The sequence below is a fragment of the Phocoena sinus genome, chromosome 3, assembly GCF_008692025.1.
Source record: "Phocoena sinus isolate mPhoSin1 chromosome 3, mPhoSin1.pri, whole genome shotgun sequence".
Taxonomy (NCBI): domain Eukaryota; kingdom Metazoa; phylum Chordata; class Mammalia; order Artiodactyla; family Phocoenidae; genus Phocoena; species Phocoena sinus.
Window position 1 is genome coordinate 168,846,942 of NC_045765.1, and position 12,634 is coordinate 168,859,575.

The window sequence follows — 12,634 nt, forward strand, 5'->3', positions numbered from 1 at the left end:
AGCTAGAGCCGCGCCCACTCCGGGCCCGCTCTGCCCCCCCCCCGTCGCCTTGGTGCGCATGCGTGACCTCGGGCTGTCCGCATCGCCGCCTGAGCCCGCGCGGAAACCCAGGCCCTCGGCCAGTAGGCGTCTCTCGGCCTGCCCTCTGGAGCCACTTTCCCACTCAGGACTGTCTCCGGCTCCTCCTGCTCGTCGTTTTCCGGGAGCACGGGTCGCGGCGCTCTGGCTTGTTTCCTGAAGGGTCCTGCAGGTCCGGGAGAGGCGCAGGCGCTGACCCACGGGGTCCTCGAGCTGCAGCCCGGAAGTGCTCGCGGCCGAGGGTGGCGGCTAGCTGTGTGCGGGCGGCGTGCACTGCCGCGTGGGCCATGGGGCGGCGGTCGCGGGGCCGGCGGCTCCAGCAGCAGCAGCAGCAGCGACCCGGGAGCGCGGAGGACGGCGCCGAGGACGGCGGGAAGCGTAGTGGGGCGGTAGGAGCCGGGGACCCGCGGGGACCTCCCCGATCCCCAGGCCTGTGGGGCGGCGAAGGGGGGGCTCCCTGGCCCTGGGCACACGTCCCTCTTATTCCTCAGGGCTGGGAAGGCGGGTACCCCGAGATCGTCAAGGAGAACAAGCTGTTCGAGCACTACTATCAGGAACTCAAGATCGTGCCCGAAGGCGAGTGGGACCAGTTCATGGGAGCGCTCAGGGAGCCTCTCCCGGCCACTTTAAGAATTACGGGTTACAAAAGGTAGGGGGTCATGCTTTTCGTATTTCCTGGAAAGTTGGGGTTAGAACGCCCAAGGTTTAAAACGCGGGTGTTATTTTTTCCCCTAAGAAGCGCATGTCAGCGGTGCGGATTCGAGACCCTGGAGGCCTTGAGGGGAGGGAGCTTAAGTGTCCTACGGCGTAGGGAAAGGAGGGATTGCAAGTTGGGAGGCCAGAATGAGAAGGCAGTCTGAGGAAGGGTTGACTCCAGGGAATTCGTGAGTTGAGGATGCCCACCCTTTGGAACACATGAAAATTTGTGACATTACCGAGTTTAAGTGAAACGTACAGTGTTCTCTTTCCTTAAAAAAAAAGTTTTTTTGTAGTCGTGTAGGTGAGCAAGTGCGCTCCCATTGCCCGCTGCACAAAGACCAAATACGGAGGCAAGGGGCTTTTGCAGAAAGTGAAAAGGCTTTATTGCAGGGCAACCAAGCAAGGAGACAGGAGGCGGAGCTCAGCTCTCCCCCGTCAGCTGTTGAGTGGGGTATTTATCTTGGAGGTGGCCAGTAAGAGGAGGAGGGGTCTCGGAAATGATGAGTGGAAAGTTGGGGTGAGTTTCAAGAGTTCCCTACAGGTTCTCTGTCCTTCATGCCTGTTTATGGGTCACATGTGCAAATTCGGGGTGGGGCGTTCTGTCTGTTACCTGTGGTGGATTTTCAGCCTGTGATGTCTAAAGTTTACCGTGGGTTATTTTAGTCCCTAAACGCGCCTGTGCCACGCGAAGGGGCCTTTAGCATGTTGTTTCCATGTCTGCACATCCCTGGTCTTCTGCAAAACAAGCTTAGAGGTCTCAGTTAATCACTGTGTTTTGCCTATGGGCCTTGAGTGTGTAAGTTACAGGGTATGGTTTCAGTTATACCTTTGGAAAATGAAATTGGAACTCGAGGAATATTTAGGAGGGAAGGAACGCAGTAGTATTGTATTTAGTTTATCACCTTTTAGTGGTCAGACGATGAGGATTGTTAAGCTTTGAAAGAATAGAGTAAAAAGGCAGTAATTAAAGAATGTGTTCTCTCCACACAACGATGGTTTTAGTTTTAAAACATAATCTTGAATTTACAGAGAGATAAAATTTATTAAATTAGCTTTCCAGATGGATTTGAAACTTGCTTACTTTTTAATAGCCATGCAAAAGAGATTCTCCACTGCTTAAAGAACAAGTATTTCAAGGAACTGGAGGACCTGGAGGTGGACGGGCAGAAAGTTGAAGTTCCACAGCCCCTGAGTTGGTAGGTATAACGAGGCTTCATCCTGTTGGGTATTTCTCTGGAGTTTTAATCTTTCTCACTTGAATGTATTTCTTGGTAGTGCATTTACTGTTAGCCTGAAAGAACCTGGATATACTTTCCAGGCATTCTCCTGTTCCTCCCAGTGTTTTTTTTATCACTGTTACTTCACGCCGGTGTGCAAGTTTTCCTATGTGATTTGCAGCCATAGTGTGTTGAAGTCTTGATTTCAGTTAATTTTTCCAAGTCAGTCCAGCCTCTTACCTTCCTTGACGTTACCATTTCCACCATTTCCATTTACACCCCTTGTCTTCATGTCAGAAGCATTGCAGACTTAATGTTTTGTTGCAGGGCCCAGCGGTTAGGCCAGGTAAGAATCGCGGCACGGGAGGTAACATGGAGGGTAGCCAATATTCAGTTTGTGAATCGCTCAGTTTATTGTACACACCACACAACATAAGAGAAGGTAATCATGCACCTGAGGGAAGGAAGGGGGTGACGAAGGGGGCGTCTCAGCATGAACGTTGGTCCCCTTTCCTGGGGTGTGAGCAAGCGGGAAGTCCCCATCTGATCTGACAGTGCCTCCAGCAGCGTCTCTGTCTGAAGCAGCTCCTTGGCCTTGGAGCATAAGGTCCTGGGATGATGAGCCTTCCAGCCACTGTCTCAGTGTTTTAAAGAGTTATGCACCTGGGGTTCTCTTCTCTATCTGTCACCCCTTCTGTTCCCATGCCATCTTTCTGAGGACGTTACCAAACACCAGACGTTTCCGAACAGTCACCACGGAGATTCACACTGGTCACTGTGACTCCATTTCGGACTACTCAACGCTGCCAAAAGTCATACAAGAGAGTAGGAATCGGGGCTTCCCTGGTGGCGCAATGGTTAAGAATCCGCCTGCCAATGCAGGGGACACGGGTTCGAGCCCTGGTCCGGGAAGATCCCACATGCTGTGGAGCAGCTAAGCCCGTGTGCCACAACTTCTAAGCCTGCACTCTAGAGCCTGCAAGCCACAACTGCTGAGCCCATGTGCCACAACTCCTGAGCCTGTGCTCTAGAGCCCGCGAACCACAGCTACTGAGCCTGCGTGCCACAACTGCTGAAGCCCATGCACCTAGAGCCCGTGCTCTGCAACAAGAGAAGCCACTGCAGTGAGAAGCCTGCGCACCACATCGAAGAATAGCCCTGCTCGCCACAACTAGAGAAAGCCCGCACGCAGCAATGAAGACCCAACGCAGCCAAAAATAAAATAAATAAAATAAATAAATTTATTTTAAAAAAAAGAGAGAGTAGGAATCACATGACTAGAAGTCACAACATAGCCCTTCACCTGGCAAAGGCTCAGCAAGGCTGCTTCAGCCGTCCTGTGTGTCGGCTGTCTCCAGTGTCTCCCAGGCACACTCCTGCCCTCTCTGCTCACTGCCCTTTAATCTTACTGTCCCATAGGTGTCCTGTGGCTTACTTATTTCTCAGGGTCCAGTTCAGGGCTCAGATATGTGAAGGCAGACCCTTCTGTCTCGTAGAATGTCTGGAGTACTCGAGCACAAGCCATAGCAATGCCAAGCCCTGGACTAATTTATAAACAGAAAAGTCGTTAAATTGCTGTAGCTCCACATTTCAGATGATCAACTTTGCGGTATTGAGAGTTCTCACAAAACAACAACAACAACACATTTTAAATGATTGCTATAAAAAGCTGAATTTAACCAGCATTTCCTGGCAACTTTGAAGCTTTGACTCTTCACGTATTTGATGTTACCTTTCATTTTTACCCTTGTGATACCCTTTAGTGATCACAAACCAAGGTCAGGTTCTCATTAATCATGGGCTGTGGATTTGCTTACTTTTCATTCTTTTGTTGGCCGTTCGGATTTTCAGTGTCTGTATCACAGATGTGCACATCATCCACCTTTAGAATGAATGCTGAATGGCCAGATGCTAAAATCAGATCAAAACCAAATGTCATCATTATAGAATGCATTTCTGGGACACAGGACTAAACCTTCAGTATTAAGCCAGAAAATTTCATGGTGTTTTTTTTCGTTAAAATGATTTTAGTCAGAGTTTAAAAGCTTGACTGTTAGAGGACAGAAAAAGGACTCAGGTGCTAGGTGGCTGTTGGTGGTCACTCAGTGCATGTCCGCTGTCCTGAGGCCAGTGGACAAGGAAGATGTATTTCCAGTTGCTGTACCTACAGTGTTGCCGAGTGAGGTAGCCTTCACGTGGTGAGCTGCTCTTCCTCTCAGAGGACCTGGGTTGTAGACTTAACTCTCCCATGCCGAGGTTTGGAGATGTGATTGATGTCCTGGCGCTTAAGTAGGGGTCATCTGATGTTTTCAGAAGCAGGTTTAAGGTTGTCTTTGTGCACGTTTCTATTTCTAATAATCTTGCCTACATTTGCTACCTCTTGCAATCACCTGAAAACATTTTTATTCCTTCAACCTTATGTTCAGAGGCGCAGCTTTTCGGATGCGAAGGTCTCTGAGTGTCCTCTGGGTCTGGGCAGTAAGAGGAGGTGAAAATTCAGCACGTGCTCCTGTGGGAAAGAGGCGCCTTTTCTCTGGACCTGTTCTCGTGGGATTTTCCTCCACAGCTCCAACAAATACGGGAATTAGTCTCGCTGTTATTTTTTATTTATTTATTTATTTTCCGGTATGTGGACCTCTCACTGCTGTGGCCTCTCCCGTTGCGGAGCACAGGCTCCGGACTCACAGGCTCAGCGGCCATGGCTCACGGGCCCAGCCGCTCCGCGGCATGTGGGATCTTCCAGGACCGGAGCACGAACCCGCGTCCCCCGCATCGGCAGGCGGACTCTCAACCACCGCGCCACCAGGGAAGCCCTAGTCTCGCTATTTTTATTGTTCTCTGCAAACTGTGGTCATACTTTTCTTTAATCAGCTCATTGAACATTTAACGGCTATTTTTTGCTCTCGATTTTTGAATTTGGGGTATGGGTACAGGACCAGTCAGTTCCCAGACTTGTTGGAAAGGCTCTACAGGTGTTCTGTGGGTGACGAACACAAGCGAGTCACTCCAGTAACAGCCAGGCATTCTCTACACGTTACTGTTTGCTTTAATTTTCTGAACACGGCTGAAGGGTGTGAGCAGCGTGTTGTAAGATTTGGGTTCCTGATAGTCAGCCTTCTTCCATTATCAGTGAAGTTGTGTGATAGTTTTATTGTATAAGCATTTAATCAATCAAATTCACTTGTCAAGTGTGGGAAACCCATAAATCAGTAAGCAAGTAAAGCAGAAACTTAAAATACTTCTGGTGGTTTTCTATATTGTTCAAAATGCCGAAATAGATCATGTATTCTTCTAACCTTTTGGTACATCGTGGGATATAATATAGGAGAAATGTTTTTGGGAACCAGGTTTTCTAGAAGGTATAGGACTTATTATGTATAGGACTTATAGCTTGGGCAGATTTCATTTTTATCCTTACTTTTCATAGACTAGGAACTGTAAGGAATTATCCTAAAGCATTTTTTAAGAGACCTTGTTTTGACAGTCAGTTGTTGAGAACACACCTTATTGTCATGCTGTTTGTGTTCTTTTTAAATGTCTGGGTTGAAGATGATTTATCGTAGGTGTTGTATATATTTAGAGACTGTTTCTCTTAAGAATTTTTTAGGGACAAAGGGGACAGTGGTGCTTTTAATTTATCCTTAAAAGATACGACAAGTTTGCAAAATAGGACTTTAAAGACTCAGGAGCTAAATTTGAATTACATAACTATAAATTAAATACAGTTTTTTAAGATTGTTTGATGTTGAAATCTGTGAAGATTTTCATAAACATTTGTTAGCTCAAAAGAGTTGTTTCTAAAGCTATATAAGAAACATACTTTTTCATTTTAATTGTCTGTGTTTAACTGTCTAAAAGTTCTTAAATATTTTTCTCATATGAGTAAGGGCTTTCACAATCATAATAACGTACAATAACTTACAATCGAGTTTTATTCTTATAATAGTAAATTTACATTTTAACTACTAGAAATTCAACCTGTAAGGCACATAAGGAAATATTCCCTCAAGTTATATCTAGAGACTGCTGTCTCTATTTGAAAATGAAACTTCAGCAATGTTCAATAAATAGTGGCAGGCAGCGTTCAGATTAGTGGTGTTTGGTGGCTTGGTAAAGTAGTAACTGGCATGTGTGCTGTCATTAGTCACAGACAATTTGGGGTTGCCAGTAGACGTTTGGATATCAGCAAAGGTAGCAATGGGTCAGCAGGTTTTCATCAGTTCTACGGCTGGAGCCAACCTGAGTGAATCCCTGCCATTCACCTCTAGTGAGGCCAAAGGGAGTATTTAAAGCTAAACTTTTTGAAATTGTCTGATAAGTACGATTGCATTTTGGTTCTGTATTTTTGAAACAGGTTAAATATTGAAGAGAGAAGCAGGCATAAGAGATAGAAACAAAGCACCGGGACATTTGGAGGGTGGCCATGAACAGATTCAGCCAGTTTAATCTTCATTATTTGGTGGAAAGTATTTTTCACATGTATCTCATGATAACATGACAGTTGAGCAGTGTCTTCAGATCTTAAGCCTGAGTTTGTGTCTGTCAAATAATCAGAGTCTCAAAGCAGTCAGATGTGTTGTTTTTCAGATGTTCCAGCTTCGTTTTCATGGCTGTCACCTTAGCTGCAGTTTGACACGTGGAAACATTGTGACCCTGCATTGTTAAGTTGAGCTCAGTATTGTACCTCAGAGTTAACAATGAGTTTGGTATGATTTGTCACCGAGTGCCACGTTATGCTGAGCGTGGCCGCATGCGTCCTATCCATGTACTGACCTGTGCAGTTGGAGCTCAGTGGGTGGGCAGGTGCAAGCTGCGATGAAAAAGCACACACTTCCTAATCAGTGGTGGTGTGATTTATAGACAGTTCAAATATATTCCCAGAAATGGCAGGAGAAGCTTCATTCTTAGGTCTGTATAAGTAGCAGCCTAGGAGCTCAAATTAATGCATTGGTGATTTCCAAGGTTTTTTGGTATGTAAAACATTTCAGTACATTATTGAACTGACTTGTTTCGGAAATATTGAAAAATATAGTAAAAAGGATTGTAATCAAACGTTTGGCAAACATTCTAATACCTGCCCTACGGCATCACTTTGATTCTGTGTGATCTGCATTTTAAGTAATTCGTCACCTTATGTCCTCTGTTGGCCTCCGTGCCGTCGCGTTAGTTCACCACAGTGGAGCGGGGTGGGAGGCTCCCGTTTCATCAGATCGTGGACACGCATCACCATAACTTCTCAGTGGTGTCGTGTGCGTGTGTCTCTCAGAGCGCCCAGGCCACCTGTGCCGGGGCCACGGGGCGCAGTGAGAGTGCACCCGTGTGTCCCAGAGCTCTCACGGTGCTGCTGGCCGTCACGCGAGGACGGGACTGAGCGGCCGGAACACAGCTGGGTGTCTCGTTTGGCTTATGACCTGTATAAGCAAGAAATTGTGAAGAGGCCGCTTTAACATAACCCATAAATGTTTTGCTTTCTTTCCGGTCAGGTATCCTGAAGAACTTGCCTGGCACACAAACTTAAGTCGAAAAATCTTGAGAAAGTCTCCACAATTGGAAAAGTTTCACCAGTTTCTGGTTAGCGAAACTGAATCTGTGAGTAGATGCCTCTACATTTGCTGGTTTCCTTGCAAAATTAAATGGGTCTTAGTATCAGTCCGGTAGTTTTATTTTAACCATACGTGCCTCTGGGAGTGCCGAGGTGGATGAGGCAGGCAGAAAAACACGCTGAAGTGTGTGTGCGCCCCCTGAATTTCTGGTAAGTTACGTGGCTGCTGTCTCGTTTGGCGCCTCTGATCGTGAAACGTCCGGCGGGCACTGTCACACATGCCGGCGTGGCTCCTTGTTTCTGGCCGCTCCGGGTTGGGGTGGCCGCAGCCGGGGGCGGGGCACAGCGCCCTGCTCCATGGGCCTCGCTCAGGAGCAGCTGCCCTGTCTGCTCTCACGTCCTTCCGAGGTGCGCGTGCCACACGCCTTTCCCGCGGAGAAAGCAATATGCTCTCACGGCCACGTGTATTTTATTAAAGTGTTTTACCCCGCCTTTGCCAGGCAGACAAACAAGACCTAAATGCGACAGCTTTGGTTCTCGTAGAACGACCTCGCCTTCGCCCTGTCAGCTCCTCAGCCTCCCCAGGTTCCCTGATGGCGGTTCAGTCACTTGAACTTCTAACCTTTAGCCTCACATCTTCCCCGACAAAATAGCTGTTCCCGCATGTAACGCATGATTGAGTGAAGGCACGTAAAATTTGGATGTTGTGAGCTTTGCAGTTTACTTTCAGCTTTTTTTGGCATTCTTAATAGTCTCACGTTTAAAATCAGAAGCTGCCCCTTCTTATTTTCTAATCTCCTTTCACTAGCCAAGGAAACCTCTGTGTGTCACCAGATGGTTTTTATTTCTTTTTCATTCGGAGCTTCTGTGTCCAGCTGATAGGATTATCGTGCTTCCCATGTTTCTTGCCTTGAAGCCATAACCAATTTAGAAACCTTTCACCTCGCTCCGCTCCATTCTAGTAGCTACTCAGTCCAGGGTAGAGCCGTTCCCTCTTGTGGCTCTGTGTCCAGCTTGGTAACCTGGTAACCTGGGCTCCGCTTGCCTGGTTTCCCACCCCCATCCCCACCCTGGTAAGGAGTAAACAGAGCTGAGCACCACCACGGGCCCAGTTCTGTGCTCGGCTCATACAAGAAGGGGTTCTCTGGCTCAGCTTTTAATCTACTTGGATGCGTTAGAGAGCAATTTAGGTTCAAACTTCAGCAGAGCAGAGGGTTTGTGGGGAATGGAGGGATACACAGTCCGGTAGGTCGTGAAGAGCTGGGTTTTGGCGGCTTTGAAAGGTAGAGGACCCTGGAGTTTAGTGTTGGTGGCGTGTATGGTAGGGAACCAGTCCAGATTTTTGATCAGGAGTCAGCCGGGTGCAGTACTCCCTGGGTTGTTCAGAGTTGACTGCAGAGTGTCCATGAATCCAGGGACCACCTGCTGGGGTGTCCATCCAAGGGCCTGACATCCTCGTCCTACGTGAGTGCTCTGGGTGACAACTCGGGTGAAAACAGAAGGCAGGCTCATCAGAATCACAGGTGTAACCCAGAACTTGGGATCTGTGCCCCAGGCGAGGCAGTCATGGTTCAGTCCTCACAGATGCAGTGCTGGCCGGAAACCCATGAGGTGAAAGGAACAGGTGTGAGTGGAGGCCTGTGTTTAGGTTCTGACAGTCAGGTGCGCGGTTGTAAGATGAGTGATGGCTGCTTGGGTGGCCTTTCCAGGACAGGGGCCCCAGGTTGTAAAGAAGCAGAAGCCTCCTGGTAGCTGATGCTTTTTTGGCTTTTTGTTAAGTGTTTAGTCCTAAGCTGTTACAATAGAGTTATGATTGACACAAGTGCTGGATTTCACTAAGAAACTTTGTCTGAATCTGAACAGCTGTACATTTTAACAGATGTCCTGACCCACGAGTGAAGATCTAGAGGATGGTTGGTTTAGTGAGGAGTTTTAATTATTCTCTCTCTTCCACAGGAAACATGGGGGCAGTGGTTGATGGGGACAGTTCTCAGGAATACAAAGCAGGCGTGGGCTGTTCTGGAAACAGGAGAACTAAGAGATAGAACTTACAGTTTCAGCTATGAAACTTCTAACGGGGACTTTCTGTCCTGTCCTGTGCTCGTGTTATACTTGAATTTCTAATATTCTAATGTTTTGATATTTATGGTCATCCTTACTTAGTCTTTTGGTAGCAACCATTTATCCACTAGTATAAAAATCTGTCTTACTTACTGTCTATGTGATAGTACTAACTTTTGTGTTCTGGTATAATTATATGGTATTTTCCTGTTGCATTGGAAATAACGCCCAGTATTAATTTTTTTCTGCCTTTCTTAATGCCATTGCTGATTTTTAAAAAATTTTATTTTCTAAGGGAAACATCAGTCGTCAAGAAGCCGTTAGCATGATTCCACCACTGTTGCTTAATGCTCACCCTCACCATAAGGTATCGTGCATTGAATAGAAAATTCTGGTGGGTAGGCTACTATCAGTGTTTGTGTCTCTCTGTTCTGTTGAGACCTTTTTTTCTTTATATAGTTAATCATTTCTGTTTTCCTTTTCACTTTGGGTAAAGTGGAGAATGACATTTATTTTAGGTTCTTTTTGCAATTTTTACAAGTCAGTTTCTTTACTTACTACTCAGATAATCTTCAGTGTTCTTGATTGACTAAATCGGTTGAAAATCTTAGTGAACATGTATTGAGGACTTGTTGAATGCTGAGGATTGTTCTATGTTGTTTTTGTGAATCGATTCACTTTATTATCCACATACCCCTGTGAGGGTAGATGCTATCACTGTCCCCCTTTTTCCAGATGAGGGGAAGGAGGCAAAGAAAAGTGGAGCCTGAAGTCACCAACTAGTCACCAGTGACTGAGCTGAGACTTGAACCCAGCTAGCTCTGCCTTTTAGCATTTTGTTATACTGCTTCTCGCACTTAGCATCTTTACTTATCATCCCTAAATGTATTGCTTTCACTGGTGTCTAGTGCCATTTTGTTCCTATCCCCTGTGGAGTAAGTATCTTTATCCTTCTGTGGTTTGGGGACATCATATAATATTAGGCCCCTGGAAGTTCAGTATAATATGCTATAGATTCATTCTATAAATAAATGTATTTGGGTTGTGAAATAGAAATGAGAAACTAGTTTTAAGTCGTTCTAAATTAAATGTAGGATGATTGATTTATTAAAAGAAGAACATCAGACATTTTCTTGCTTTTCAGTAGATTTTAGATATGTGCGCAGCACCTGGATCAAAGACCACACAGCTAATCGAAATGCTGCATGCCGACATGAGCGTGCCTTTCCCAGGTATGCACTGGGCTGGTTTTTGAAGGGTAGGGGTGCTACTTTGGTGGGTTGTAGACAAGGAAAAGAGCATAACACAGGAGGCATCAGGCCGATGGGTTTTGTGTCTCTGAAAGTAGAGCTGGACGCTGTGCACACCTGTCACTTGTCCTCAGACCCACACGTGCATTGTGGGGAGGGCCTTTACTTTAGAATTACGTGTATTTTCTTTTTCTTTTCTTTTTTTTTTTTTTTGCGGCACGCGGGCCTCTCACTGCTGTGGCCTCTCCCGTTGTGGAGCACAGGCTCCGGACGCGCAGGCTCAGCGGCCATGGCTCATGGGCCCAGCCGCTCCGCGGCACGTGGGATCCTCCTGGATCGGGGCACGAACCCGCGTCCCCTGCATCAGCAGGTGGACTCTCAACCACTGCGCCACCAGGGAAGCCCCCTACATGTATTTTCTATAAAAGCAAGTGGTGTTTCTTTTTAAAGCCATAGTAGGTAGATCGCCCTTTGAGTTTTCAGTAGTAACAGTCTCACATTAGGGTTTTTGTTTCCTTTTGACTCTTTACTACCTATGTGAGAGGCAGGAGAATGTAGTTGTCCAGAGCTGCTATCAGACTCCCCAGGTTCAAATCCCACCGCCATTTAATAGGTGAGTTCTGTGACATTACCAGACATCACATACGAAATGGGACATCTGTCTTGAACTTGGAGGACATTATGTAAGATTGCAAAGGTCAGAGCCTCCCAGGGAGCGGGTTGACTTGACCCTGAGGAGCCTCGGCCCCTCCCCAGGAAGCGGATTCGCAGGGTCCAGAATGGAGGCCCAGCACATGTGCACTATTTTAAACACTTGTTGGGGGATTTCGTTGTTTTCTACATCTTTCTCCCCTCACCCTCCTTTTTAGTTAATCGTTAATAATGGAAATGTTACTTTTGGCACAGTAATTGGTACAAAGTGAATAATTGTTGAACAGATGAATTTTGAAGTTTTGACATTTTAATTGACTGTGAAATCCATGCCGAGCCACCTGGTTCCTTTTTCTGGACCACTTCCCTAGTTCTAGCAAATCTGAAACTCGGTCTTCAGTTTGCTCAGTTGTCCATCTCACCTGCCAACCTAGAGGTTACACATTTCAGGAAGTTGCTCCACTTACGCCACCTTTCACCTGACGCACAGCTTTACGTTCCCAGAGGGGTTTGTCATCGCGAATGACGTGGACAACAAGCGCTGTTACCTGCTTGTGCATCAGGCCAAGCGGCTGAGCAGTCCCTGCATCATGGTGGTCAACCACGATGCCTCTTGCATCCCTCGGCTCCAGATGGATGTGAACGGGAAGAAGGAGATCCTCTTCTATGACCGCATCTTATGTGACGTCCCTTGCAGGTACGATTAAGAGGCCGGAAAGCCCAGAGTCCACTCAAAATCAAATCAGGTATAGTCTGAAGTGAATCTGCGCACGGTGCGCCTGCAATTGCAGGTGTCCATCTCGTGGCAACTGGTTTGAAGAGAGAGACACTGTGAGCGTAAATCAGAAGCCAGAAACTCAATTTTAGTGATAAACAGAACGAAGAGATCAGAAAGGGGGTGGTTTTGATCGTCTTGAAAAGGGACACGAAGAAGATACCTGAGAGGCAAGCAGTGTCATCATAAAGCCTCGTTAACAGGCATTTCAGGATGTTAGTGCCGGGAGCGATTTGCTTGTGCTTACTTCGGTGAGTATGTAGGATACTTGTCATAGGATAATACGTGATCACATTAGGCTTCTGTGGTGAATCTTATGTAGCACAGTGAAACTCAGGGGTTCCAACCTTTGGGAAACTCA

The 12,634-nt window shown here is 46.7% G+C and overlaps 1 protein-coding gene across 1 annotated transcript in view; it reads left to right on the forward strand.

Annotated features, from left to right (window-relative positions):
* The first annotated feature begins 57 nt into the window (after positions 1-57).
* NSUN2 (NOP2/Sun RNA methyltransferase 2) overlaps positions 58-12,634 on the forward strand; it is a 29,497-nt gene continuing 16,920 nt past the window's right edge. Inside the window, exons 1-7 of the mRNA XM_032627012.1 lie at positions 58-467; positions 570-727; positions 1,869-1,973; positions 7,478-7,583; positions 9,893-9,964; positions 10,745-10,829; positions 12,003-12,195. Coding sequence (XP_032482903.1) covers positions 366-467; positions 570-727; positions 1,869-1,973; positions 7,478-7,583; positions 9,893-9,964; positions 10,745-10,829; positions 12,003-12,195 — 821 coding nt within the window. The 5' untranslated portion in view covers positions 58-365. The remainder of the gene's footprint in view (positions 468-569; positions 728-1,868; positions 1,974-7,477; positions 7,584-9,892; positions 9,965-10,744; positions 10,830-12,002; positions 12,196-12,634) is intronic.